General features: G+C 43.2%; 1 protein-coding gene across 1 annotated transcript in view; it reads left to right on the top strand.

The window, feature by feature from the left end:
* The window catches only part of GALNT9 (polypeptide N-acetylgalactosaminyltransferase 9), a 155,486-nt gene that overhangs the window by 72,438 nt on the left and 56,701 nt on the right, over positions 1 to 26,347 (top strand). The window contains exon 7 of the mRNA XM_009888139.1: positions 7,835 to 7,952. Coding sequence (XP_009886441.1) covers positions 7,835 to 7,952 — 118 coding nt within the window. The remainder of the gene's footprint in view (positions 1 to 7,834; positions 7,953 to 26,347) is intronic.

Below are 26,347 nucleotides of genomic sequence, written 5' to 3'. Positions count from 1 at the left end.
GTTATTGATGGAAAGGATCAGGAAGTCTGTACTTGGAATTGAGACTTGAAAGCACCCATGATGGGAACGTAGTAGCTCTAGTAAATTTAAGGTATATTTTCAAAAGGAAGGGGAAGTCGGACTAGTGAGCAAACTTTTTCAAACATCTGTTGGTTTGCTACAGATTTCCAAACCATGTAGTGCAAGCAAACATCTGTTGGTTTGCTACAGATTTTGGTTTTGTAACCCGCTTTCCAAACCATGTAGTGCAAACGTGGTATCTGTTTCAGTCCAGTTTGCCAGGCATGCAGACTGGTCCACATCGATGGTGTGTGGATCCATGTGTCTGTTCAGTGCATCCCTAAGACTGCAGGACTGTTCATGAGCATGAAAACTGCAAGTTCATTTCGTCTTTGCTGACACCGTCCTTCTTGAGGCTTCCTTTGACACTGCCTTCAGCAAATAGTGGGTTTGTTGTGCGTCTCTCTGTGTTTTGTAAGAGAAAAGGCTAATAACTAATAACCCCATGACTGGTTTTGTGGCTGGTGTTGCTGAATACTTCCTCCCAGATCTCCAAAGGGATTAAAGATTTTCAGTGTTAAAAAAAAATGCGTACCCTGGTATCAGTGAGGATCAGAGCCCGGGCGTTTCTGATGTTTGCATTGTATGAATAAATATCATCGATCTGCAGAATTGGGTGAGACATTTAGAAAGTAGAGTCCAATTCCTATTTTCTTCTGGGATTATACAACAGATGTGCTTACTTCTTTTCTCGGAAGTGTTCTATTTGAAGCCTGATCCTTTGCTTTCTTGAGCACTAACAGTGGTGTGATCCTACCCAGAGCCTTGCTGGGAAGGAGCAGGAACTGTCCCTTGAGTCGGTGGGGCACCGCATCAGCAGTCATGTCCAGTGCACACCATAAAATGTCAGATTGCCTGTTGTGGTCCAAGTGACAAAGGGGATGTGGCCTTGAAGTGCAGACAAAGGTAAAGAAAGAGCAAGAACAAAGTGTCAGATTTTGTAAAGATTTCTGATACAGTTTAAAGTTGGTTCTTTTTTTTTTTTTCCTGTGTTAATACTCTGAAATTCAGAACAATTGATGTTCCCCAAATCGGCTTCTGCAGGCAATCCATTTTGCATGTTTGACATTTGAGATGTAAGATGTCTCTAACGTGAAGATTTAAATGAGGATTGTTATTTTGACACGCTGTGTCCATCACGCCATTTTCCATTTGTGTTCCTGAGAACACACTGCCCAAAAATGTCCTTATCGTCTGGCAACAAACTGTGTAACAAAGGATCCTATTTCAGAGGGTTTCTAATGAATTTGACTGTGTATTGAAACAAGCTGGGTTTTTTTTTCTGTACGCAGAAGATACTATTGGGTTTGGGAACAGCAAGGAAGATCTCTGTTATCCTGAGCTCTGGCTCTGGCTCATCTTCTCTCACCTGCCGTGATTATGATGGACTGTTCTGTGTTTGATTTCTTGATCAGCAGCCACTAACATTAGAGTCATTAGTCAGCCTCACTCAGCCAAGCACTGCACAGCTTTCCATTTTATCTTCTTCCAGCAGCAGTGGTGCATTTCATTGGTGCATATGTTCTCACTTACTGCTTTAATATGTCATAGCCTGGGACCAGTAGGAATGTGTATGTACACAGCCACTCCAGAAAGCACTTGTGTCTCTCCCATGTGTAGAAATAAGCATCTGATGTGCCCCCAGTGAAGTGGTTTGTGCCGCCTGCTTTAGCTGGGAGTGTGGGTGCCCGTCCCACGTGAAGGTCAGGCCCCGTGCTGGTCTGTGGCGGTGATGGCGACGCAGACCTGTTGGGTCTCTGCTGCTCTGGGGAGAAATCCGTCTGTGTACCTGAGCTTACGGAGGGGCTCATCTGTGAAGTCTGTCAGGGTAAACCATGCTGTCATGTGATAATAAAACTGGTGAGTGTTTATTGATTGGTTATGGCCACCTTTCCAGTGGCCGGTTCGCAGGTGCCTCTAACAGAGCAGTTCCTTTTTAATTTGTCCAGGTTCTGACAGGTATCCTGCCTGGTCCAAAAAATACACTTCTGTGGGGCATCAGAGAGTTATTCTACACCGCTATTGCCCTGCTTTTCCTAGACAAGCACTCTGGGTTGCTTTTTTTCACTTGCTATAGCTCTCCAAAGGGGTTAACAAACCTTCCCATCATTAAGCTTGTCAGTTTTTTTTCCTGTAGCTCCTGAGCAGCAAACCTGTCCTTGAGTTCTGGTCTCACACCCTGGTGTGACTCTTTCTTGCAGAAGACACGAGTTGTAAGACAAAGTAAATGCTTATGCAGGTACCATGCAGGATTCCCCACTTACCTGTCAGGCCAGGGGAGAAGTGCTGCTTAGGAACCTGAATCAAAGAAACACTCTGCCAGGAAAGGTGGAAAATTCAAAGATATGGTGTGTGATGTGTCATTTGAATCTCATTCTCTCTCTCCTTATCCCTGTGTATGTACACTTCTGTTTATATATTTATTTGTAGTTACATTTGTGCTTGTATTTATGTAGTTGTGTGTGATTGTTTGTAGGCCAGTTGTCCTGGAAATCAGACTTGTTGTGTGCTCTGAAAACTGTTTCAAATGTGACCTGATTGCATGTACACTGATCTTAGGGCAGGGGGGGAAAGATGCATAAGGGGAAGGAAGACTTAGCGTATCACGTGCAGTATGTCAGTCTAGTGCTCATCCCTTTCTCCTTCGCTTGTTCCCGAGGAAGCCCCCAGGCAGCATCCTTCAGTTGTCTGTAAAGGGAAGGAGGGGGATGCACGTGGCTGAAGAGATGGGTATTGGCGCCTGCTGGAGTTTTGCCGACAGAGCCGTGCTCCTGGAGGTCTCGCTGAAATGAAATAGTCGCAACTCAGACCTACAGCAAGTGGTTTTTATCTCTGGCCAACGTGTCCTCTGTTTCTGGTACCCCATCCCATAGCAGGCACTGCCTTCTCCATACAGTGCCTCTCTTCCCCCGTAGCCACCCACGCTGTACCTGCGGCAGCAGCAGGGGTGGAGGGAGGGAGGGTTTGCCACCATGAAGCTCTGCTCTCTGCTTCCACCCTTTTCCCAAGGTATTACCCCGAGTAATGTCTCTCTCACCTCTCCCTCGCTGCAGCCACGCCATCACCTAATTTCCACAAATTGACTGTGCTGTATCTTTCTCCAGTGCAGAATTGATACTATTCTATGCTGCATTTTAAGGTTTTAGCTGCAAGAGCCATTTTGCTGTGTTTCCCACATTATCCTTTGAGTGCTGCTGTTGATTATAATTAATGCTTATAACATCCTCAGTTGTGTCAAAGAATATCCACAGATAATTAAGTTTCCCAACACCTTTGAGGTGTTGGGAAAAAATAGTACACCTCTAATTGCTATTTTGTGATACCTTCCTTCTAAAAATGTCACTGTTTTACTAGAAAGTCCGTGACTTAAGGAAAAACATCCTTTTATATAAAGCAGGTGTGTTTAGGTTAACATGTTTTACTCTAAAGCTGTGAAGTGCTAAGGGCATGCACCTTCTCATTTGCTGCCCCGTGGCTAGCGAGCAGTGTTTAAGATGTGCTAACGCAGTTGCTTTTGCTCATATATCCATTTCTCACTTTCAAGGGAAGTCTTTAATGCACTATACTAAAAGTGGTAGATATGCTGGAGTTTTTCAGGAACTGGACAAACATAGTGATTACAGCCAAGTGGGGGTCTCATGCTTTGGAGGGGGACAGGGTTTTTTTATAAATTTTTGCAATATGCCAATGTAACACTGTAGTCCAGTGTAAAATTATCCACCTATATGCTTAAAGCAATTTTAGAAGCGAACCTTAGTCTTCCAAGCTGCTGAAGCAGTTCTCAGACTTGTCCCCAGTATTTTACATGTGCTTCACAGATGGAGAAGGAGAGGCAGAGGGAAGTGACTCACTGAAGACCAGATGAATGACAGGGCTGGGAAGAGTGAGGGTCCCCCGGCTCGCAGCGCTGTTACCAGCTCACTGGGCTGTGCAATCGCATTACACTTGGTTTACAGTTGGGTCAGTCAAAGCACAGGGAAGTTAAAGGCCCTGGGCTCAATGAGGACTGAATGCCCAAAACTCTGGTTGAACCCGATGGAAGTGTGGAATGTGCAGGATGCAGAAAATTCAACATTGTGCATCGTAGGCAGGTTCTTCCATCGCGTCAGGATGCGGCCAGGGCAGAGCCACAGGCTGCTCGGTTCAGTTCACCTCTGGAGTTGTGGCCGTGCTGCTGTGCGGGAGAGCGGTGGCTGCAGGCAGCCAAATTCAGGTACAGAAAGGCACTGACAGTGGCCATTTTTGACTGGCCTCTCTGAAAAGCTGGATGTGGTTCCCTCTGCCATTGCACTGCTGTTGTTGCTCGTTCCTGAAAACATTTTTTTTTTTTCCTGAATAAGCCACGAAGGCTTGTGGAGTCTGTGTTTGAATATATGTAATGAGAGGAAACAAAACCTAGAAGAGAGAGAGGGAGTTGCAGAGGCATGGCTCTGGCGTTCGTCTGTGAGTGATGATTATGAAGTTGCATCTAAAATGTATTTCCCACCCCCATTCAATTAACAAGTCCCTGTTTTAATGGACGGAGCCGACTGCTGAAAAAATCCATCCCCCAGAGAGAGAGATTCCAGCACCTGAGAGCAGTCTGCAAAGCTGAGCGGTACTGCTCCTCACTAGGAAGGATGGAAGGAGAAATGTCCTCATGGGAGCATCCTACCACTGTAAGGTGCTACCTCGAGGGGATTTGGGGGGAGCTGGAAAGAGAGTAAGTCTAAGCCCAAACTAGCAGCACAGTTTTGCAAAGCAGTGATGCTCTAGCCTTCATCCAGTTATGCCTGTATTTAGCTTTAAATACATAAAAAGGAAAATGAAGAAGGTGGCACGTGTTTCTTCCCCGCACCTCCTTTGCTTTTTTATCGTGGTTAACACTTAAGAAATACCTAAATATTTCCTCAAAGGCTTATTTCATTTCAGAGCTACTGAATTGCCTTTCTTTGGTCATGTCCTTCCTTTATGTCAGTTTCTAGACCAAATTTATTCCTTGGTAGCCTAAAATATGGTTTTCATGATACAGGATGTGACAGTGGGGCATGTATAGGATATATCCAGTCCTGTGTACGGGAGCACTTTCAGCCTTTTTAGTCAAGTCTGTCTTCAGGTATCGCTCTAGGAAGTATAATCAGGAAGATGCATTTCACCCAATAACTTGAATTTATAAATGCCACCCATCTTGCAAAGATCCTGGTGTATAAGTATAAGCATCAACAGAAGATGGATGTATCCAACCAGGAGTACCCAAAACCATGCGTGGTTTTTGTAGAGCTCTGAGACCACTTCTGACTAGAGACTGATTCAACAGAAAGCCTTCACAAATAACGGCACCAAACGGAGAAGCGCTGGAATTTTTTGCACATGCAGCAGGGGGACTGTGGGGCGTGGGAGAGCTCCAGGCACTGAGGGTGTTGCTGGTCACCCTGCTGCAGTTTCTTTGTAAGGGTTGTGACATCTGGCCTCAGTTTCCCCCAGCCTTCTGGGCTGAATGGGTGCAGGGATCTGCCTGAGAGCCTCGTGTCAGTCCAAAGTCATCTGTGAAAGCCAGATGTTCGCTTTTGTAACGGCCACTGAATCCTGTCCCCCCAGCTCATGATCCAGGGAATGCATCTCACTCTGCAAGGGTGGAACGTGAGAGTTAATCAAGCTGTTTCAACTTCTTTGTCAGAAACCGTGCCGATCAAATGTGTTTCTATCAACAGCTGCCTTTTTCAATTATGCAGAGAAAACATGAGAGTGATAGCGTGCACTGCAGTATGGGCTTGTAATGATCTGAGAGGTTGCAATGGCTTTCAAACTGAGAAAAAGTGGAAGGGAGAGATGCTGAAGCAGTACCAGTAATGTGAGTGCTACGGCAGAGTCCATTACAGATAAGTAACAGCAGCGCTTCAGCAAATGAACCTTTTCAGGGGTACCAAATAGTTCCTCCTGTACGATGTACTGTGTTCTGCAATGTTGGGATATGGATTAGGCCCAGGAGCAAAGAATTGTTTTATCTAACCATATCTTGGCTGTTTGTTTGAAGCCTTTTTAACCTCCTGCTGCAGAAATGGTGAACTGCTGATGAGAAAAAGGACCTGATGTGATAACACCATTGCAGCAGCCACCTGCTGCTACCGGTGGGATCCACCAAGACATGGGTGAAAAATGGGTTCATTTTCCCAGCCAGGGCAGTTTTTCACATGGGTAAGAAACAGCCTCGTGAATACGTTTCTCAGATGTCATGGGCAAATACCCTGTGAATAACTTTCTGTACAAATTGAAGAAACACGTAGGTATCTGGGACAAGAGAGACTTCATAGCGACAGTGTAACATTAGTGCCTTACAAAGGAGACTTCGTAAAATAGGTTTTAGACCTTTTCCATCATGTTTGTTTCTATAGGGTGTTTTCATGGTGTATATATAAGCTTGGGCAATAGACAGAGCATTCTCTATTCTACTAGAAAATAGAAATAGGCATAAAGTAGAATTTTCCTGATGTTTTTTTACAATAGCACTGTTAGGAATGATGTCGTATCTGCCAGATCGTCCAAAATTGCCTCCCTTTCAATGGAAGAGGGAGCACAGCTCATTCTTCTAGGTCAGCTCCAAAAGCGTTCAGTTTCTCAAATGATTTTACGGTTTTCCCGATTCAGCAGTCTGGTCGGTTGGGATCCCACTAAACTGGCGGGGTCTGTCGCCAGGGCCTGGGCACATCCTGTAGGTCAAACTGCAGGATGACCACCCATGACCTTGCAGGAGGCACTATGCAACCTGCAGCTGAATTGCAAGTCAAACATGGAGCTGCAGACTCTCGGTTTTCCACCTTAAAGTTAGTCAAGTTTGCATTTTTAAATTGTGGGCTATAGTAGCAAAACTTAGCTCCTACCTTGTATTTTAAAGAAGCAGGTGTTGTGACCAGTACAGAGATGCAGAGGAAGTATGGACAAATGAAACTAGCAAATGTCACTAGCTTGTATTGCATTGAAGTAACGCTTGTGTTCATGTGGTAAATGATCTCAACATTTGTTGTCATGTAGCGCTGCTGGGTGACAGGGTTCAGATCGCTTTGTAAAGGAGAGCAGAACCGTAGTTTTACACAGAAAGAAATTGATGCTCAGAGAAGGGAAATGATTTATCTGAAATCACCCAGTCGGTCAGTGGCACATCTGAGGGCAGAGTCTCTTCCTCTGAAAATCTGTCCTTTTCTAAAGACTGATCTCAGCAAACATAGACATGTTAATCATGGAACAGCTTCACAAAGGCTGAAATTTATCTACTAGAGTTGACTCCAGGAAGTCCCTTGCCAAACTTCATATCATGACTGATCCATGGCTCTTGACGTGCACTTCCTTTTAATATGTGGGTAAGGGGACTCCCCATTTCTGAGAAAGCTTATGGGATTTCTTTGGGTATTAATCTTCAAATAAAGTGGTGTCTGGTTCTTGTGTTGCTCTGTACGGCGGTGAACTTCAGCTCCAGCACAGAGATTGTCTATGAAACAACAGAAAAACATCCTGATGCTTCACTTACATGCATGGAGTACTTGACTTCACATCTTGTGTCTGTCTCGCAGTCAACTGGTCCAGGTGTGTCTGGCAGTCTGCTAGTTATGTGGGTGGCTGTGGTCCCACAAAGTCCTCTGTCCATTGGGGGATGAAGTGCAATGTGATTGCACACTAATAGATAAATTTAAAATGTACGTTTGAAGATGAAGAACTGTTTTGTCTGTGTGAATTGGTTATGAGGTGGGTTCTGTAGTAGCTAATAAATGACTTAATTTTTTGCTTTAATCTCTCTGCGCAGGACACCAGCCATGATTGGATGCTCGTTTGTAGTGGACCGAGAGTATTTTGGTGAGATTGGCTTGCTTGACCCTGGTATGGAGGTCTATGGAGGAGAAAACATTGAATTAGGCATGAGGGTGAGTAACAAAGAAGAGACTGTGCCATGTCCATTTGCAAAGACAGGGAGCCTGTGGCCCAGCGGAATTGCCACCTGACTGATGGGCTATTATGCTGAAGTAATTGATATTGCAACACTATCTGGAACTGATGGTCCCAGTAAATGAACGTTCCTGGCCTTACGGGCCTTGAGAGAACTGGTAACAGTCAGAAATATGGTTTATTGGTTCATTCTGTCAGTGTCTGAACCCAACGAGACAGATTTTCCCCTTTCCCAGTAGCTCTGCTTGTGCAAACAGCTACACTAAGTCTTCATGTGCTCAGTGCTCATAGATGATATTGTTTGCTTGTGGCCTAGCAGATGCAGTACCAACAGAACACTAAGGCCAGGCTGCCAGAAGCCAGTTGTAGTATTCTACATACCACACATGATGTGGCATTTTAAAACTTTAAGGGTCCTCCTTCTAGAATATGAACTACAGGGTACAGGTATTTAATCCTGTCGGATAGGTCAGTGCGTAGTGTGGACAGATGCCTTCAGGATGGCATCCGTGTTCTAGTGCTTCTAGAGCTATAGGAGGTTTGATACCTGTGATCCTTCACCCTTGTTTTCAAGGTGGTGCTTGCCAGCAAGTCCTTCTGAAGTCCAAGGAACGTGTCTTTGCTTAGCACTTGAAAATTAGGCCACTTAATGTTGCGTGAACACAGTTCCCTCGTTATAAAGCTGGCTGTTTAATTATTTTCCCCTTACTCTTTATTCGCTGCTTCACAGTAACACGTCCCTGGTGCATGTAATGTGCTCATTAAAGCATATATTCTGCTCATGGTGAAACACTGAACATCAAATTAGTCCATTCTTTATCCGACTCTTTTTTCTAAAATGGCTACAAACTCCTTCACACCGGTGGGCTGAGGAAGAAGGTCATTGCAGCAAGAGTTTATTTTCACATATGGGTGTGTATTTAATATTCCAGCGTTGCAAGAGGGGTAGGGTTTGTAATGGGACTGTGTGACTACACTGCTTATACTTTAAGGTTCAGAATTCACATAGGGGACAGAAAAACTGCTACCACAAATCATCCAATTTTCCTTAAGAGGGTCAGGCTATTACCAGGATTGTGTGAGCTTTCCTTTATCATTGTGCAGAGCTTTGAGCTGTTTGAAACTTTTTCCACATGGCTGCTCCCAGAATAGATTGAACGCTCTGGCAAAACTCTGGCGTAGCTGAGGAATAAGCCTCCTAAGAAATCTGAAAGCTGTCACTATTCCTTAGACGAGAAGAACTTGCTGAGTACGATTAATGCTCCTGGTAAACAGAGGCAAAGGTTTTAATAGGATTATGAAACGGCACTTGCTTGAAGAGACAAGGATTTGAAGTGAGTGAGGACAGGTTTTCAGGAGTGGGGAACCTGTTAAGGTCTGCAGAAACCTAAGATCTAGAAACCAGCTCTCATTCTTTGGGTTGGTTTGTTTTTTTTTTTACTTTGGGTTTTTTTGCTGTATAAAGAATAATTAACCCTACTCTTTGAAAAAAGGCTTTATAAAGGAGTATGAGTGAGTTCATTCTGAAGTAAGCTGTATGTCCATAGCATGGATCTGTTACTCTGTGTTTTCAGCCTGGATCTAGCACGGTAAGTAATATACAGTGTCTGCCTCCTAATTTGCAAGTCCTACGTGTGATCCCCTCCTGTGTGTCTTTCAGAGCTGTCAGAAACTAGCAGCATGAAAATGCACAGGAACTTTCTCCCTTCCCTCTAGGATATTTATAAAATCACTGTGAATTTACAAAGTTGGTTGGTTTGTGGGGGTGTTTTTAACTCCAGAATCTCAAAGTAAGTTGCAAAAATCATTCCTTTCCCAAGGCCTGTTGCACTGACCCACGCAGGGATATTTGGCATATCCCCTACGCCTGCACAGGGGGGTCATAGAGTCATAGAATACCAGGTTGGAAGGGACCTCAAGGATCATCTGGTCCAACCTTTCTTGGCAAAAGCGTGGCCTAGACAAGGTGGCCCAGTACCCTGTCCAGCTGAATCTTAAAGGTGTCCAATGTTGGGGAAATCACCACTTACGTGGGGAGATTATCCCAATGGCTGATTTTTCTCACTGTGAAAAATCTTCCTCATGTCCAATTGGAATCTCCCCAGGAGTAACTTGTACCCATTGCCCCTTGTCTTTTCCATGTGACTTCTTGTAAAAAGGGAGTCTCTGTCTTCTTTGTAGCCACCCTTTAAATACTGGAATGTGGGGATAATATGTCTCCTAAGCCTTCTTTTCTCAAGGCTGGACAAACCCAATTCTCAGCCTTTCCTCGTATAGCAGGCTTCCCAGTCTTTTGATCATCTTTGTTGCCCTTCTTTAGACCCTCTCCAGCCTGTCCACATCTTTTTTGCATAGCAGGGACCAAAACTGAGCACAGGATTCCAGGCGTGGCCCGACAAGCACTGAGTAGAGTGGGATAATGACTTTTATCTCTCTGCTGGTGATGCCCTTGTTGATGCAACCCAGCATCCTGCTGGCTTTCTTTGCCGCAGCAGCACACTGCTCATTCATATCGAGCTTGTTGTCCACCAGGAAGGACCTGCAGGTTCCTTTCCGCAGAGCTGCTCCCCAGCCAGGTAGATCCCAGCCTGTGCTGAACTCCTGGATTATGTTTGCCCAGGTGCAAGACCTTACCCTGGTCCTTGTTGAAATTCATAAGGTTCCTGTTAGCCCACTCTTCCAGCCTATCCAGGTCTTCCTGCAGGGTTGCTCTCCCTTCTGAAGTGTCCACTTCCCCACTCAGTTGGGTGCCATCAGCAAACTTCATGAGGGTACACCTGATCCCATCATCCAAATCACTTATGAAGATATTAAACAGCGTTGGGCCCAGTATCGATCCCTGGGGGACCCCACTTGTGACAAGTTGCCAGTTTGAAAAAGAGCGATTGACCACCACCCTCTGGGTGGGTCCCGTCAGCCAGTTCCCCACCCACCACACACACCACTTGGCTAGACCCTGACGCATCAGCTTCTCCGGGAGGAGGCTGTGGGGAACCGTGTCCAAAGCCTGTTGCCCACGTGTGACTCTGCTTGTATGGAGCAACGAAAGATAGAAAAGGGAAGGAATAAATGAATGAATGAGTAAAGAGCAAGAAATAATATAATAATAAATAATAAAATGGTGGGGAAGTGGTGGCACGTGTTTGGCTGAAAACAGCCCCTATTTAAAATAGCTATAATAATAATCCTTTAAACTTTTTTGCAAATTATTATCATGTTACTGCTAAAAGAAAAGGGATTAGGCTTGGAGTGTCTGAATTAGATTACATTGCATCTAATGAACCCTCATTTAAATTGTTTTATTAAAGTGAAATAGGGAAAGTCAGTGAAGCTAATGAGCTGATTTGGGAGGATACTGTTTGATAACCCAGCTAATCCCCCTTAAATCTATTGTTTATTAAAAGAAATCATCATCTTGGGTATTCCACTATTGGGTTTTCCCTTTTCTAAATTCCATAGATGGCAATATTTGAATAATTAACCTAAGTGATTTTCTGCATTGAGTAAGCAGTGCATAAAGGGATGGGGAGGGGACTACCACATCTATTGACAATACTTAGGGATCTGCAGCTCTTTTTTTAACTCATGTTATTTTTTGTGTAAACTTTAAATGGGTTAGAGCTGTGACACTCTCCTAATGGGTTAGCTCTGCAGTGAAGCCAATGTCTGTTGGCCAAGAGAGGGACGTTTTTGTTTGGTTGAGAAAAAGCACCAGCTGTTCTGGGAAATAAAAGGGAGATGGACATGATTGCTTGTTTGTGATAGTAAGGAAATGGATTGACACATATAATGTCATCTTGTACTATATTTTTCAAAGAGTACAGTTTCACCACAAGATGGATAAATACAGGACTGAATTCTCTTATGGATAAATGGTGTTATTCTCTCAATGTTCACCAACCAGCTAGTGAAGCTGATGGGACTTGTCTGCGAGCACCTAAAACCAGACTTTGGCCAGGAATTTACAAAGTCAAATCGTGGCTGACTCCTATGTGGATGAGATGCCCTTCACAAGCACGGGCAGCTTGGCTCATTAGCCGCATTCAGGCAAGCACCGCACCACTGCTCTGCCTCCTTCTATCCATGTGGGTCCAGGGAGCGGTAGATAGCCCCGTTTTCATTTTAGCTGGGGTTCAGCTGTCCTTTTCCCAACCTGGAGGCAGAGATAAAGAAAAATAATGGTACTTTCTCTTGAAGCGAAGCTGTGGGGGTGTGTGTGCCTGAAGAAGACACCCTAAACTCAGGGTAGATCACGTTCATCTTTGCTGCTCCTGGACATCAAATGGTCTCTCTGATCTGTAGTACAGAGCAATGTCCCAACTGTACAAGAAATTCAAGGAATGTTTAAATGTAGAGAGACAAGGATCCCTGTAACTGAGGGTCCCCAGTTATGACCCTGTAAGAAACTGCGTGGTTTGCAAGTGTCGTAAGTTCCCTTCCTAGTGGGAGCTACAGACACACTTAATTATTTAGAAAGGGATCATATAAACGTTAAAAGCCTAGTTTATGATTTGACCTAATACAAGCAGTTTATGATGCATCTTTTTATAGCGAGTCATTAATCATTGCATTAAGGATCTCTCTCTTCCTCTGGTGCCCCGGTGATAAGGTGAATGAATTGCTGTTCATTTTATTTTGTACCCATCAACTGTAATAGTGGGTGGGAAGAGATCAAGCATTTATTTTTAAGGATTCTCTAGTACAAATTAAATTCTGCTTCCACCATTAAGAATCCAAACAAATTAAATAAAAAATATGTTGCCACATTGACAACTGAAAGCACAACTTTTTCTCTTTTATGGCCAGCATCAACTGGCCATACTTTATTCTCAATAGTACTGTGATGTACCTCAAAGGAGGAAATCTGCATCAGTTGATGAATTCTTAGAGGTGCTAACTCAGAGATTTGGAGAAAAAACAAACAAACAAACAAACAAAACCCAACAAACATCCCACCCCCCTCCCCCCCCCCCAAACTAATGACTTACCCAATTTGAGATATCTTAAAGAAACCTACTGTTTAAGAGGTCCTGGCCAGAGAAATCAATTAGAGATGTCCCTGGGTACCAGTGTGACAAATTAACTCTATGGTGACTTCAAGTGATGGCTTAGTTCTCTAGCAGAGCTTAGCTGGATGCTTAAGGTTGTGCAGATGTGTCACAGGTAACTTTGGCCAGTTTTGGCTACTGGCAACGGCGTAGCCCAGGGAACAACACAGTTCATCAGGATGGAAAAGAATTGTCTGAAAGCAGGATAAAAGCTGAGATCATTTGTGCTCTCTGCTGTCACGATTACATTGCTAGTGGTGGCCAAGCTGCCTAGCTGAAATCGAGCCTGGGTTATGTCTATCGAAATGCAGTCCCATCTCGGGGCTTTGCAGAAATCCGTGTGTATTGTAAAAAAAAATCATGATGCAGATTCACTGAAATCTCTTTATGAGGAAATAAAACTCCTTACCTAACAGACTTTCATACACAAGCAAGTCATTATACTTTGCAAAGTTATGCTATATGGCCCAGCTTTACTTTCTTCAAAAACAGATGAACTACATTTTCTCTGAACAGAAACACTAATGGCAGATTGTCGAGTAGTGAATTCTTGACCTGATTTTATTACCTTCAGCTAAGGAGATTTAGATTCCTTTGAGCAGTCAGTGTTTTAAACGCAGATTCTAGGCTGGTATGCTGTAATAAAAATGCCACAAGGTTTATGTATGGCAAACTTTAATTCTGAATTCTGGACAATGCTTTTTACTCTGTGTGATTCATGAGCCCAGGCCCCTAGTCTTCAAGTTAAGAGATAAGTAGGAACCCCATTCAGGAGTTTCTCAAAATTTCAGCAATTTACATGCTGTGGTAAAATACAAGTGAAAATTGGACAAAAATACAGGTTAATCAAAATGTCTTATTTCGGTGAATAAAAAAAACCTTCATTTTTATTTTGACCTTTCCCAAACTGTAATTATTAGTACAAATTAATTCAGTTTCAAATGAAAAGTTTTTTTAAAAAAAGCCTTTCAGTTTGAAGACATTTAATCATTTAAACGATGTTAACAAAAATTCACAATTGCTGGCATCTGAAAATGTAGTGCACGCTGTCCTTAGCCATGCCCATTCACACCGGATTGTGATAAATCAGCATTTTCAGCATGAAGTTAAATGCTATTAAAATGTTTCTGACCAGCTCTATGCTGAACTCTGCACCGTCTAAGCAAAATCCTAATAAGTGATGTAATCTGTTATTGCAAGTTACTCAGTTGCATAGATTGCAAAGATCTCGGTGATAAATTTCCTAGGTCTCACCCTCCAGATAAGCCGTGTAAGTAAAGGCGTCCTCTTTTCCATCTCCAGTTTAATTTAGCATTTTTATAGGTATTTCCTAGAGTAAAAGAATGTTAGGCTTCTAAAGTCAAGCATTAAGAAATCATGAAAGGATTGAATTCGTGGTGCCTGGATTCCGTTAAATCGCAGCTCCTTTCCCTCTTCAAAATAAGGATTGGAATAATCTGTTCTCTGGTGATGTGCATCGATGATGAGCCAGGTCCTCAGCCCGTCTAAACATTCAGCATCTTTTAATTCCAGCGGAGTTCCATTGATTCAAACAGGATGAGATTAGGCTTGACATTTGTATATAGCAATAACGCATTCTGTCTGGAAAAGGAGACAGACTTAGTTGTAAGTGAAGACACTCACGCAGGCATTCAATCCCACGCTGCCGAGCCCTGGAATATCCGAAGTCACCACGGATCCCCCCCATTGCCAAAGTGGACAACTGCCCGTCCCGATGGGCGATAGCTCTATTCACAGCTCGCAGAAAGCTGTTAGCTGCCCTGGTTGCTCTGGTCCTGGCGCTGTGGTTGTATCTTCCCAGGAACTGGTGCTCGTGTCTCTGTGCAGTGAACCGCTGAGATGCAACAAACAAGAAAACCATGAAAGAGCAGGTGAAGAGGACAGGCTGAGTGCCAGTGTGACAACCAGCGCCTGGAGCCAGGTCTCAAATGTCTGACATCAACCACCTCTCAAACCAGAGGATTTTCCGTGTAAAGGAAGAGGAAGAAGGAGAGGAATGCAAGAACAGCGTAAAGCAAAGCCAAACACCTAAAAGATGGCCCTTGGCCTGTTCCAACTAAGTTAGAGTACTTGGGTTTTTCTCCTACCAGATCATTTATATAGTCTTAATTATACTCTAAATGGGATACACGATCTTGTTTCTGGGGAGAGAACCCAACTCCCTCCCTGTCTGCAATGTCTTTGACCACAGTGTCCTTTTTTTCCATTTTTTTCTTTTTTTTCTTTCTTTTTTTCTTTTTATTAAATTGAAGATAACTGTAACCTTGAATGGAAAACAGTGTTTTCATCAGGACATAGCGCAATGGTGCTCTAGCATGAAATTGCCAGCAAACTACAGGGCTAGAGCTTGTGAATACCGTTAAAAACACTCTCTAAAGTGGGAGCATTGGAAATAGCTCAGAAAGGAGCATCTGGCCATTTGGCTTCAATATCACATCATGCTCCATCGAGTGTAACATTTTATGTTACAAACTCTTTCATGTACTAGGACATTATAAAAGCACAGGGCTGGAAATTTCAGAGAGAGATCAACAGTGAAAGAAGTGAGGAAAGAAAATGCTTCCTTAGTCTTTGCTGCTTTCTTCTCCGCCGCTTTCCTGCAGGTTTAATCTAAATCTAACCCAGGTAGTGGCAAGTGTGAACTGAATGAGAGAGGGAAAACGCAGAGAAGTTGAGCATGCTAATTGTGTTGAGATTGAAATAGCTTTCGCTTGCCTAATGATGAGACTGAACCAAAAGCGTAGAGATGAGCTACAGCTGGTCAGAAACTTTCTGATACAACACATTTTCTATTGCAAAATAACAACTCATCCAGAACTCCAAATGTTCTGTAGAACTCTAAATTTTGACGCTGATTACTGAAAGCCTGGCTTGGGCTGTTGTGTACCCAGAGGTGCGCAGCTGTCAGTCATTAGCAGCGTGCCCAGTACACCTGGCTAAAGGTTTCTTTGAGTTTTTTGGAACCATTTTGAATCTCTTTCAGAACTCTCAAAAATGTGTCAGTGCTATGGAAAACATCTTTCCCCTCAAAAAAAAAAAAAAAAAAAGAAATGCAGAAGCGTTTCAGGATACCAGCTGTTCCCAGAGCAGGGAGATGCCTATTTTCTAATTGACCTTTTGATTAGCTCCCCAGGTAGTTCTTGTTTTTCCGGGCATGAGAGGTTTAATCTGAACCTCTAGGAAGCACAGAGGGCTTTTAGGAGGGTGGGAGACCTTTCAGCCTGAGCTTCTGCAGTTGGAGCAAAGCCTTGGTTTGGGCTAGCATCCTGCGTGGAGGTCCCTGACCCAGATCAGCAGCCAGGGTAAGTCCTGGAAGAGCAGCCATGGGCTGTGAGACCCACAGCGCAGAGGCTCTGGCTGTGGCCAGGGCTCCTGATTGTGTTGCTGGAAGGGTTTTCCCAGGCACTGTCCTCCAGGCAAACCATCTCACCTGGGAACATGCACTTCAGCCTTAGAGGTGAGCTGTCAGATTTACAGGACACTCCAGTCCCGATGGCAATGTCTGGAGGTGGGATTGTAGGCATTGAAATGTATAACTTGTCAGCTGTTGCTGAGGTGTTACCCTGGTAGGAAAATCCAAGTCACCGTTATTGATGACATTAAACAGAGGGGTATGAATCCTTACCGCTGGTGAGTGGAAGCACTCTTGTCACGTGAGCGTGAAGAAGACGGAGCTGATCTTTGAGGAGCTGTGTGTTTGGAGTGGGGAAGTGCTGTAGGGTTCACGTTTCTTTGGTATTGTTTTAATTCTGCCTGGAAAACTTTGGGAGGTAACATGGCATTTTTTTACCGTATCTTTGGCAGTCTGCTAAAGAAACGTCTACCTGACTAATAATTATCCTTGCAATTGTGTTGCCTGAATAGAGCAAAGCATGTTGAGCTGACCTGTGTGACAGATACCTCCGAGCTGAGGAGCAGGAGCAGGGAAGGAATAATGCATGTACTTGTGTCGTTGAATAAAGGTTCGTGCCTTGGTGCCAAAAAATTATATCATTATCTGCGTTGTGTGTAATACACAGAAAAAAAGCAACTTAACACTGTAAAGAAATGATGAAAGACAAACTATTTTCTGTTGAAGGCAGCAGAAGATTAGCCACCAATGAGGAATTTCTAATGCGAGTCTTCTCTAAGTTTGGGTTTAATGGCCTGCGTAGTGCCATGGGAATATTTACAAGGAGCCCCCGGACAGGGCAGCTGCATTGTACGGCAGGATCAAGCACTTGGCTGGGGATCACTCGCCGGCTGCATGATCTTGAGGAGTCGGTTTCCCACCCTTCCTCTTCGGTTTGCCCATCTGCAAATGGGAATGATAATATTCACTGTGTAGTGGACAGAAGAGTACAGGGAACGGTAAAGTTGTCATCTCCAGAGTGGCAGAAAATGTCCTCTGAAAGGAGTGCAGATGAGCTCTTATTATTTGTTTTGCGGTAAAAGTTTCAGAAAGGTGCTATCGGCCAGGCACCTCACAGGACGGTGGCAGGGAGAGACAGTTTCTCCCCCTGAGAGCTCGCAGAGGAACAAGTCCTGGCATAGAGGGGCCGGAATGGGGCACAGAGTCGGGAAACGGATATACATACACATGAACAGAACATACACGGGTGTGAGTGTCCGTGGGCACGGTGGCACTCCTGGGCACAGACTAAACAGTGAGCAGATGAGAAGTTCATCTGCTGCCACCTAATCTTTCTCTTGAAAGTAAACCCTAAAATACTTTCCCAAGATTGCTTCAGTTTTGTACCTCCTTTTTTGGTACTGGTGGACACAAGCATTTGCTTGCACGATGTTGTAGGAGAACACCAGTCATCAATTGTCCCAAAACGAAGAAAAAAATTGCTCGTTCTGCAGAGGTATATCATTTCCTCCCTTTCAGTGTCTTTAAAAGCTTTGGGGGAATGTTTCATGACAATATTTTGGGACATGATGTGTGCAGTAATGTTTAGATCATATTGGCTGCCAGGGGTTGGGAACTTGATGACACCCATTTGCCACAGCTGTTCTGTACTTTTTTTTCATCATTACTGTGGAGCTGAATTCCTGCTTTGTTCCTGCACAAATAAATTAAGTAATTTCAGTATGGAAGGAAGGAAATGGAAAAAAAAAAATCCAATAAAATATTTAAAGTCTCCCTTAAAGATTCCAAAGATTCTCTCTCAAATTTTATTTCCTACATAGAAAAAATAAGGAAACAGGTTGGCTGGAATGCTTTGGTAGCACGTTTGGTGTAACTTACGTAGCTCCATATGTTGTTTCACTGCTTGCATACTGCAGCTAGCCTAGATCCACACAGCCAAATTACCTTTGCATCCTCGTATGTCATTGTTTCCCTTCCATGAATATCAGATTAGATTGCATGGCAACGTTAAGACATATATATAACGTGCACAAACGTATTGGTCAAAATGCCAATTGCTTTCCATTGGTAACTTTCTTCCAATGTAATGGAAAGGTGTTAGCTATTTAAAAGGAAGGAAAACCAAACACAAAATGGCATATCTGTCATTTCTGTTTGTATTCTAGGCTTAGAAAAGGCAGATCTCACTGAAAAAGCGTATTTAATATGACATGCAGAATTTATAGCGGGAGAAAGGCAGCCAAGGAGAACCCAGAGCAGCATCAAAATACGTCTGCAAAATCTGTGTTAGGTGCAACTGTGTATTGCATATTCAAGTGTTGTGACTGTAATAAAATAATCTATTTGCATGTTTCAGTAAAACTGTATCTGCATATTTCTACGTAAATGCCACTTAGATTTCCTCTGCGTCTCTAATAGCATGTCATTTATACAAATATCTTCCTATCAGCAGAAAAACAAACAATTCAATAACTTCAAAGCATGTCGTGCCCATAATTCCTAGCACATTCTGTGGGAGCAGGTAAATACGTATGCCCCTATTTAACCAAGGGGAAGCTGAGGCAGAAGGCTCTAAAAATGTCCTCATGGGACGTTTGAGGGTCATTTGATGGCAGAACCCAAGTTGAAACTATTTTAAATAGGCTTTATTGTATTTCCCTACTTATTGTTCTGAATTCAAAGCCTGAAGTGATTCCTGGAGGTTACAGCACGTTTGCATTGGAGGAACTGTACATAAAATTCCTATGTTCTTTAGGGTGCGATTGAGCGAGGAGAGGACAAGGGGGATCAAAAACAATAAGCAAATACTAAAGCCTGTTCCTGAGTAGGAGTGTGAGAGCACATTCAAAGCAATTTTCTTGAGATCTGGTTTTTCTGTTCCTGTTTCCAGCTGATCTCGCCGTGTTGTGCTGGCAGGTAGCTGGTGGGTTGCAGAGTTTCTGATAGACCTTCTACATTGCCTTCTGTGGCGGGACCCCCAGCCACTCTCTCTGTTCCCCCCGCCCCTGGGAGGGAAGGTGGCCTTATTTTCTGTCTCTTCCTTTGCCTCCCCTTGAGTGGCCGTGAGTGGCCAGCCTGGCAGAGGTCTGCTGAGGACAACCTAGGGTGTCCTGCTTGTGCTGCTGCAGACATATCCCTCCTTCACTCCTTTCCCTCACCCTTTTTACCCTTCAGCAAGAAATTCATCCACTCCTGAAGAGTTGCACCACGGGTACAAGCCACACTGGTGCATGTGGTGGATCAACGGGTGGGTCTGTGACCGCTGTGGTGTCAATGGTGCCATTTTCCCCGGTTCCCCACCCCTCTATGTGTGGCTCAGCCTTTTGCGCATGTGGTCTGAGCGTTTGTAGCCCTGACGTGGTGCCTTTAGCCCAGAGGCACTGATCTGCCAGACCCGGTGAGCCTCAGAGAGCTGCTGACAAGTTCAGCTCCAGTTAGCTGTAGTTCAAGGTCAAATGGGACTTTAAAATATGAATAAAAGTCAGGGTTTGCTGGCACATCGATCTCAGTCTTTTTGATTACTGCCAGATTGCATGAATAAATTAGCCTTGACAGGTGCGATAAATTGTGTAGACTACTGATCTCGAACAGTAAATGTTAAAGAAGGACGTGGGCAGCGTGGAGGGGAAAATACCCTCTGCAGATGCTTGCATTAAATGAGGTGAGTTTTGATACAGTGCTCCAGGGGTGTTCTTCAGGCGGGAGGAGGCCTTTTGTTCATTTGAGATTCTATGCCGAGCTGGGGCATGTCTCCTACTGAAGTATTGATTTCCTTTGTCAGAAGGAGTTTGGGTTCCCGCGCGCTGTGAAGCGCGAGAGCTTCAGCTGCCTCTTCCACCAGCTGCCCTACCCATCCGGGGCGGCTTTCAAACGGCTTGGTCTCAGGTCTTCAGGTTTCCAAGAGTGGACGTAGACAAACAGGTCTCTAACTAAAATAAAACAGAGTACTAGTACGTTGGAAGTTGCTCTTCATACGCTGTAATGCTGTACTGAACACCATCAAGCCCTGATTCGTTTGCCTGTCAGATGTTTGCTATGCAGCAACGTTTTACTTGGAAACCAATGCAGAGATCCAAAGAAACTCACATGACTTATAGTTCGTGTTTTCTTCTCTGTGATTTCCTGTATAACGTAACTGAGATTCTTAATTTTCCTCCTATGCATAAACTTTAGCAATGTCCATCACTGCTAAATTAGTTGTTTTGGTTTTTTTAAATTAGGAATTGTTAACTTTTGTTGATTGCTAAATAAGCATGTGAAAAGAATTTGAGGATAGGGTGTTTTTTCCTGGTACTACTTCATGTGTCTCCATCTAAGAACTTCCAGTTTTCTTAAATCTAGAATCAAATATTACAATGTTCTCCAAAATAAGACATATCAGAAAGCCAGACTTTTTGTCACAAACATGTAGTGTTGTTCTTTTCTCTGTGCTGTTATCCCCTTAATTAAGCATGCCCTCTTTCTGCAGCATCATGCACACGTTCTGTCTCACCATCTTGATATCTTGATAAGTCATCTGTGTGTTTGTGTATATAAGTCTGTGTATGCATATTTATATGTATGTAGAGGTCATGCACTAGTGCTCATTTTGGGCTATTTCTCCTCTCAGGGCTTCTGTGAAATAGTTGGATTTATGCCGAAACACTGAGCTTCATAATACAGTTAATCAAAAATGCACAATTTCAAATACACAGGCATCTTTTTTTCTCCAAAAGCAGAAATGTATGGGAGTGCTATACTTTGTAGCAAAAGAATTAAAGGGAAAAACTTTGTTTTGGCTTCATTCAATTTTGCAAAATGAAAGCAGAACAGAGTCTTTGAATTGAGTGGATTTTAAATTTTCATTGTTAACATTCTGCATAGGTCCAATTGTCTTAACTATAAATATACTACCATCACTTTTTCACATAAATTGTCCCATTAATATATGTAAACAATAGCATATGTATAGTTTTAAAGGGATTATTATAAATCTGATATTTATATACCAAACTGTTTGAGTGCTGTGATGAACTGATACATCCTCAGTATATGTGTAATGTGAGAATCGAGGGGGTTACAAAAAAGGATTTTTACTTATATTTATGTAGAAATACAGTAATGTAGACAGAGATTGAGGGAGAAGGCTGGGAAAGAGAAAGGGCTTTTCCTATTACAAGTGCCTCACCAGATGGACGGTATCCAACACACACCGTGTGTGTGATCAGGGTGTTAAGAACAGCGATGAGAAAAAGAAGGTAAAATGGGGTGGGTCGACGAAAAGAAGGGTCAGCCTCAGTGCTGAGTGCTAAGAAGTAAATTGCCTAATAAGAAGGATTTTGAGAATGGTATAGAAGCTCTTGAAAGATTAGCCAATGCAGGCAGGTGGCTCCAAGCCTCAAAATGTGTGCTTTTCTGATTACTGGTATTACAGGGGGGGAAAAAAAAAAGTTTACAAAGTGGCCAGGAAGAGGATGAAGATTATATTTTGAGGGCCAGGAAAGTATTATGCTAGACTTAGGAATCAGGCAAAGAAGCTGCTAAAGCAAATAGATAAGAGAAAAGCATTAGTATTTCTAGAATTGGGGCTGCTTGAACACAGGCCAGATGAGATGAGGAGGGATTTGCTTGTAAGGGTCAAAGCATCTTCAGCCTAAAAGGCTTCACAGATTATTAAGGATATTTTTTTGCATGCCTACAAAAGCGCTTCTCAGTATTTCTGCTCACAATGTCTGTTGTTTTCAGATCTTGTAAACATTAATTCTCAAATGGTAAACCTTTAAAGCTTCAGAGTAAGCCAAAAGATGAAGCCCCAGGGGCTTTACTTTGTGCCATACAATATCCTATTGTGAGAATGGATTCATATGATAAATTACAGCTGTGTGATTTGCATATATTGCACTGCTCTGCTCCCTCCTCAGTAATCCACCTGTCCAACCAAAATGCCACTTTCTCCGTAAATTTAAATTTCACTTACATTTAATTTTTGCCTTCTAAAACATTTTGCCAGTTGTTGTTCTGTGGCACTGGGAGGAGGCTGGGACACTTTGCAAACCTTACTACAATACAAAACAAATAACTTGCCCTTTTAGCACTGGGACGAATTCTTTAAAGCATCCACAAAAATAATGTATCCTTATCCTCATTGCTGATGCATTTTATTATTTTTTTTAGTCCTTTATAATAAATATGAAGAGATCAGAATTTATTACTTAAAAAAAGGCACACCAGTCTGAAAAAGCGTTACCTCCATCAAATGAACTTCCAGACCAGGAAAGACAACTGAATTTTTCTCTTAGCTTGCATATTATCTACCTGGTACAGAAACTCGATTACTGAAACATTGTCCTCCCATACAACAGAGATGTTAGCAGTTCATGCATGTCTGTTAAGTACGTGATGATCCTCTATGGATTTTTATTAAAATATCACCTTCACTAACTAATTCCTCTAAAGACCTAGATGTAATTGTATCAGCTATTAAATATAGTTTATGCGGTCAGGTGTCAGCTCTCTAATAGACATATGCAAAATCTCTGTCAGCGATTCATTCTTAAAGATCTAGTTTGACTTAGCAATTAGAAATCGGTTCTCACATAGTATGTCTTGAAATTTTAGTTAAAATTAGACTCCAGATTCCCAAGGCAAAATGTCCTTAAGTAGGGACAACACCCCCAGAAAACAACATGTGGGAACGGAAATTCAGAAAGCAAATCAGGTTGTTCTATACTCAGCTACTTTTTGAAGGCATCACTGCCCTAAGTTTTATCACAAATCCATGTTTGCAAAGATGTGCAGTCGCTTTAAGATCTGCTGTGTGTGGAGCTGGATACAGCACCCACCTCCAGTCATCCCTTGGGAACAGGCTACGGGTCTTCAACATCTTTCTTTGTTAGACTGACATCTTACCTGGTGCCTGGAGTTCTGTCTTTGGGGTTCGGTGTGTCCAGCAACTTGCCAATAATGCATTTATTTTCTTCGTCAACTGTAATAAGCTATTGTGTATTGAACTAATAGTTCAATATTGTTTGAGCTGCCTCCATCATCTTAGAAATTTTATTAACTAATTACTCAGTTCACTGAGTGTGCTGCTTTCCCTTGTGTCGCCCCCCTTGGTGTCCATGAGATATGAATTATGAGGGGGGAAACAAAGCACGGTGAGGCTTGAGCTATAAAAAGGAGAAAATAAAATGGCTGATAGAAATCTCCGAGAAAAAGCAAGTGAGGTAAAGCAGAGAAGCCTTAAGGGGCTAGCGATTAACACAGGCAGCTGTGGATTGAGAGCAGCTGAGATCTGGGCATTTTACAAAGGGCCAGAAGGTGATTTAATGATGTCCAGGGCACTGTAATTAATAGGTTCTTGGGGGAGGAGGTGGAGAAAGGGACATATTGAACCAAACTTTGACAGGAATCTCTTGAAAGAAGACAGGTCTTGGTAGAGTCAGTTTTGCAACCACTTGTGGTTGTACCAGTTGCTTTAAATGAACCTGATCCGTCCCTGGATGGGAAGGAGATATGGATAATAGATCATGGACCCAAGCCCTGAGTCTTCTGCAGTGAGCACCCAAAATATTAGGCCAGGCCTGGTGTAAGCTGAATCAGTGCCTGAACATCCCCACCTTGCTGTGCAGGCAACGTAGGCATTCTGCTGGCTCCTTCCCATGATGTTTTTTAAGTTGAGGGTCATTGTGTTTTGCTTCTAGAGCCATGCTGAGGTATTCTCCTCTGGGTTGCAGCAGGAGTAGGAAGTGAGTTATAGAAAGCCGAATTTGGACCCACATTTGCGTCACCCTGTGCCCAGCAGCAGCAGCTCTTTGCATTGTATGCGCTTTCTTTTACACAGGTTACTCATGGTTGTCTTCAACAGGAAGCGCAGCATAAATAATTGCTAAGGGAAATGTGATTCATTTTTGCTTGTTCCTCGTTAATCCCTATTCAGTATCTCTTCAGGAGGATATAGTGATGTGCAAATGTGGTATAAGTTACTTTCTCTCCCTTTCCATACCCTCTGCCTGTTTTAATTAGGCACAGCCCGTTGTCCATCTTACTGAAGCAGCATTTCCTGTCATGTCAAATGTCAAAGGCAGTTTTTACATGAAAAAACTAGCAAATTCTAGCACTTATTAAGATACTTCTTAGACCTTCACGCAAAACTTTTTCATTCTGCATACCTTGTGGGGGACTGATCCTTTTTCTTTTTTTCTTTTAGCAAAGAAAGCAAATAGGGAAGGATAGTGCAATCTGGCATTTTAAGTTTAAAATTTAGCAATGAGTCAAGTCGCAGATAAAGTAAGAAATTAAGGCGAATGTGACAGCAAGAGAAAGGAGGAGTGATGCTACGGTGACCTGAGTGAATTGCATCTCAAAAGGTAGTTTAAAGATCCTGTAATCTTTTCCTTAGCCCTTTGATAAGGCAGGGAGAAACCCTCCTTCAGGGGCATTAGCTGAATGTCCACACCCTCTTAGATATGAAGTGCTGTGATTTAGCAAAACAGAAAACCCTTAAATGACAAACTGGGATCCACGAGCCTGCTGGAGATTGCATGATAAATCTTTCAACCTGCTGCATATCGACCTCCTTCAATTGTGATGTACAGCAAAATGGAGTAGCCAGCCCAGTTGGAAAGATGTTTACGCCTTCCCGCTGCACGGAGTGAGGGTGGGATGGATTTCTGCTTGAAATGCAGAGGCACAGCAGCCACCGATTTTAGTTTACCGCAGATCTGAATGGCACCTGTTTTCAAAACAACTCTGGTAAATCCAGTGCTGTTTGGCACTTGCTACCACATTAATAAAGATCTGACTTACAAACCCACTCCCTTTCATGCCTTGATTTCTGCTCTGTTTTTGCTTGTGTCACTGTGAGGGCTTCATGCAATATTTCCACATTAACATAGACTCATTAGGTCTTCAATAAAGACTATTTCTATCCTATTTTTTGCCGCTGGTGCTGGTATCCCCGGCCCAAAGCAGGTAATGAAGGGCGTGAGGAGCGTAGATGTGAATGGCTGGCTGTTAACCACATCCCTATTTATCTCTAGACGCTTTCACAACAGTCTCTGGACTAAAGAACAGATCCACTGTCAGTTCTACCTTATAGTTTTCCAACATACAGAGCCAAACCAGGACTAAGGAAGGTGTTAATGTAACAGCATCGGCTGTGCGTCAGGCCCCGGGCTGAGAACCATGGGAACGAGATGCAGAGGGAGATACGTGTTTGACCTTGGTGCTCAGTTTTCAACCCTGGAAGGCAGGTTTGGTATGCAAGCAGCACTCATTGCATCCTCTCTAAGAGAAGGGCACTTTTTGGGGTTTGGACATCTTTTGCATTCTGCACATGGAGCTGGCAGCAGAGGAAGTGTTTTATGGGGACAGTGGAGATGAGCTGCTACTCAAATGCATGAGACAAATTGACAGGACCGAGTCATCTTGAGCTGTGCAGGGAGGAGATTGAAAATTCAGATTATTTTCCCGCCTTGGTTCAGCTTTTCTTCCTAATTCCTCTCTTTCTGGCAAGTCTTTAGACCTTTTCTCCACCTTCTGTTTCCTGCTCTTGCCAATATGTCTTATTCTTTTTCATCGCTCTCCCATCCCTCCACCTTTCCTGGCTCAGCTCCACCGGGCCTTAATGTTCCACGCTCTCATCTAGCTGCGCCAGTGACTTATGAGCTCAGTGCTGCTGTGGACACCAGACCTCTTAAGTACCTAAGCAACTCCCAGGAAAGCTCATAAATGTCTTTCACAATGGATGTTCAAAGTAAGGGAAGCATTAGAGGTTTGAGGAGTTTGTTGCTTAAGAGAAGCCTAGACTAGATGAGGAGAAAACCTTTTACTGAGGGTAGGAAAAAAAAAAGCCTTTTTAATAGCAATAACAATTAACCAGAGGTCCCCTCTGTGAGATGAAATGATACTGTAAAGGAAACACTTTGAACAAAAATTAATTCAAAGGAAAAGTAGAAGAGGCTTATGTTTT

The sequence above is a fragment of the Charadrius vociferus genome, unplaced genomic scaffold, assembly GCF_000708025.1.
Source record: "Charadrius vociferus isolate BGI_N301 unplaced genomic scaffold, ASM70802v2 scaffold326, whole genome shotgun sequence".
Classification (NCBI taxonomy): Eukaryota; Metazoa; Chordata; class Aves; order Charadriiformes; family Charadriidae; genus Charadrius; species Charadrius vociferus.
Note: the sequence above shows the minus strand (reverse complement) of the source record. Positions and strands in the feature narration are given on the sequence as shown.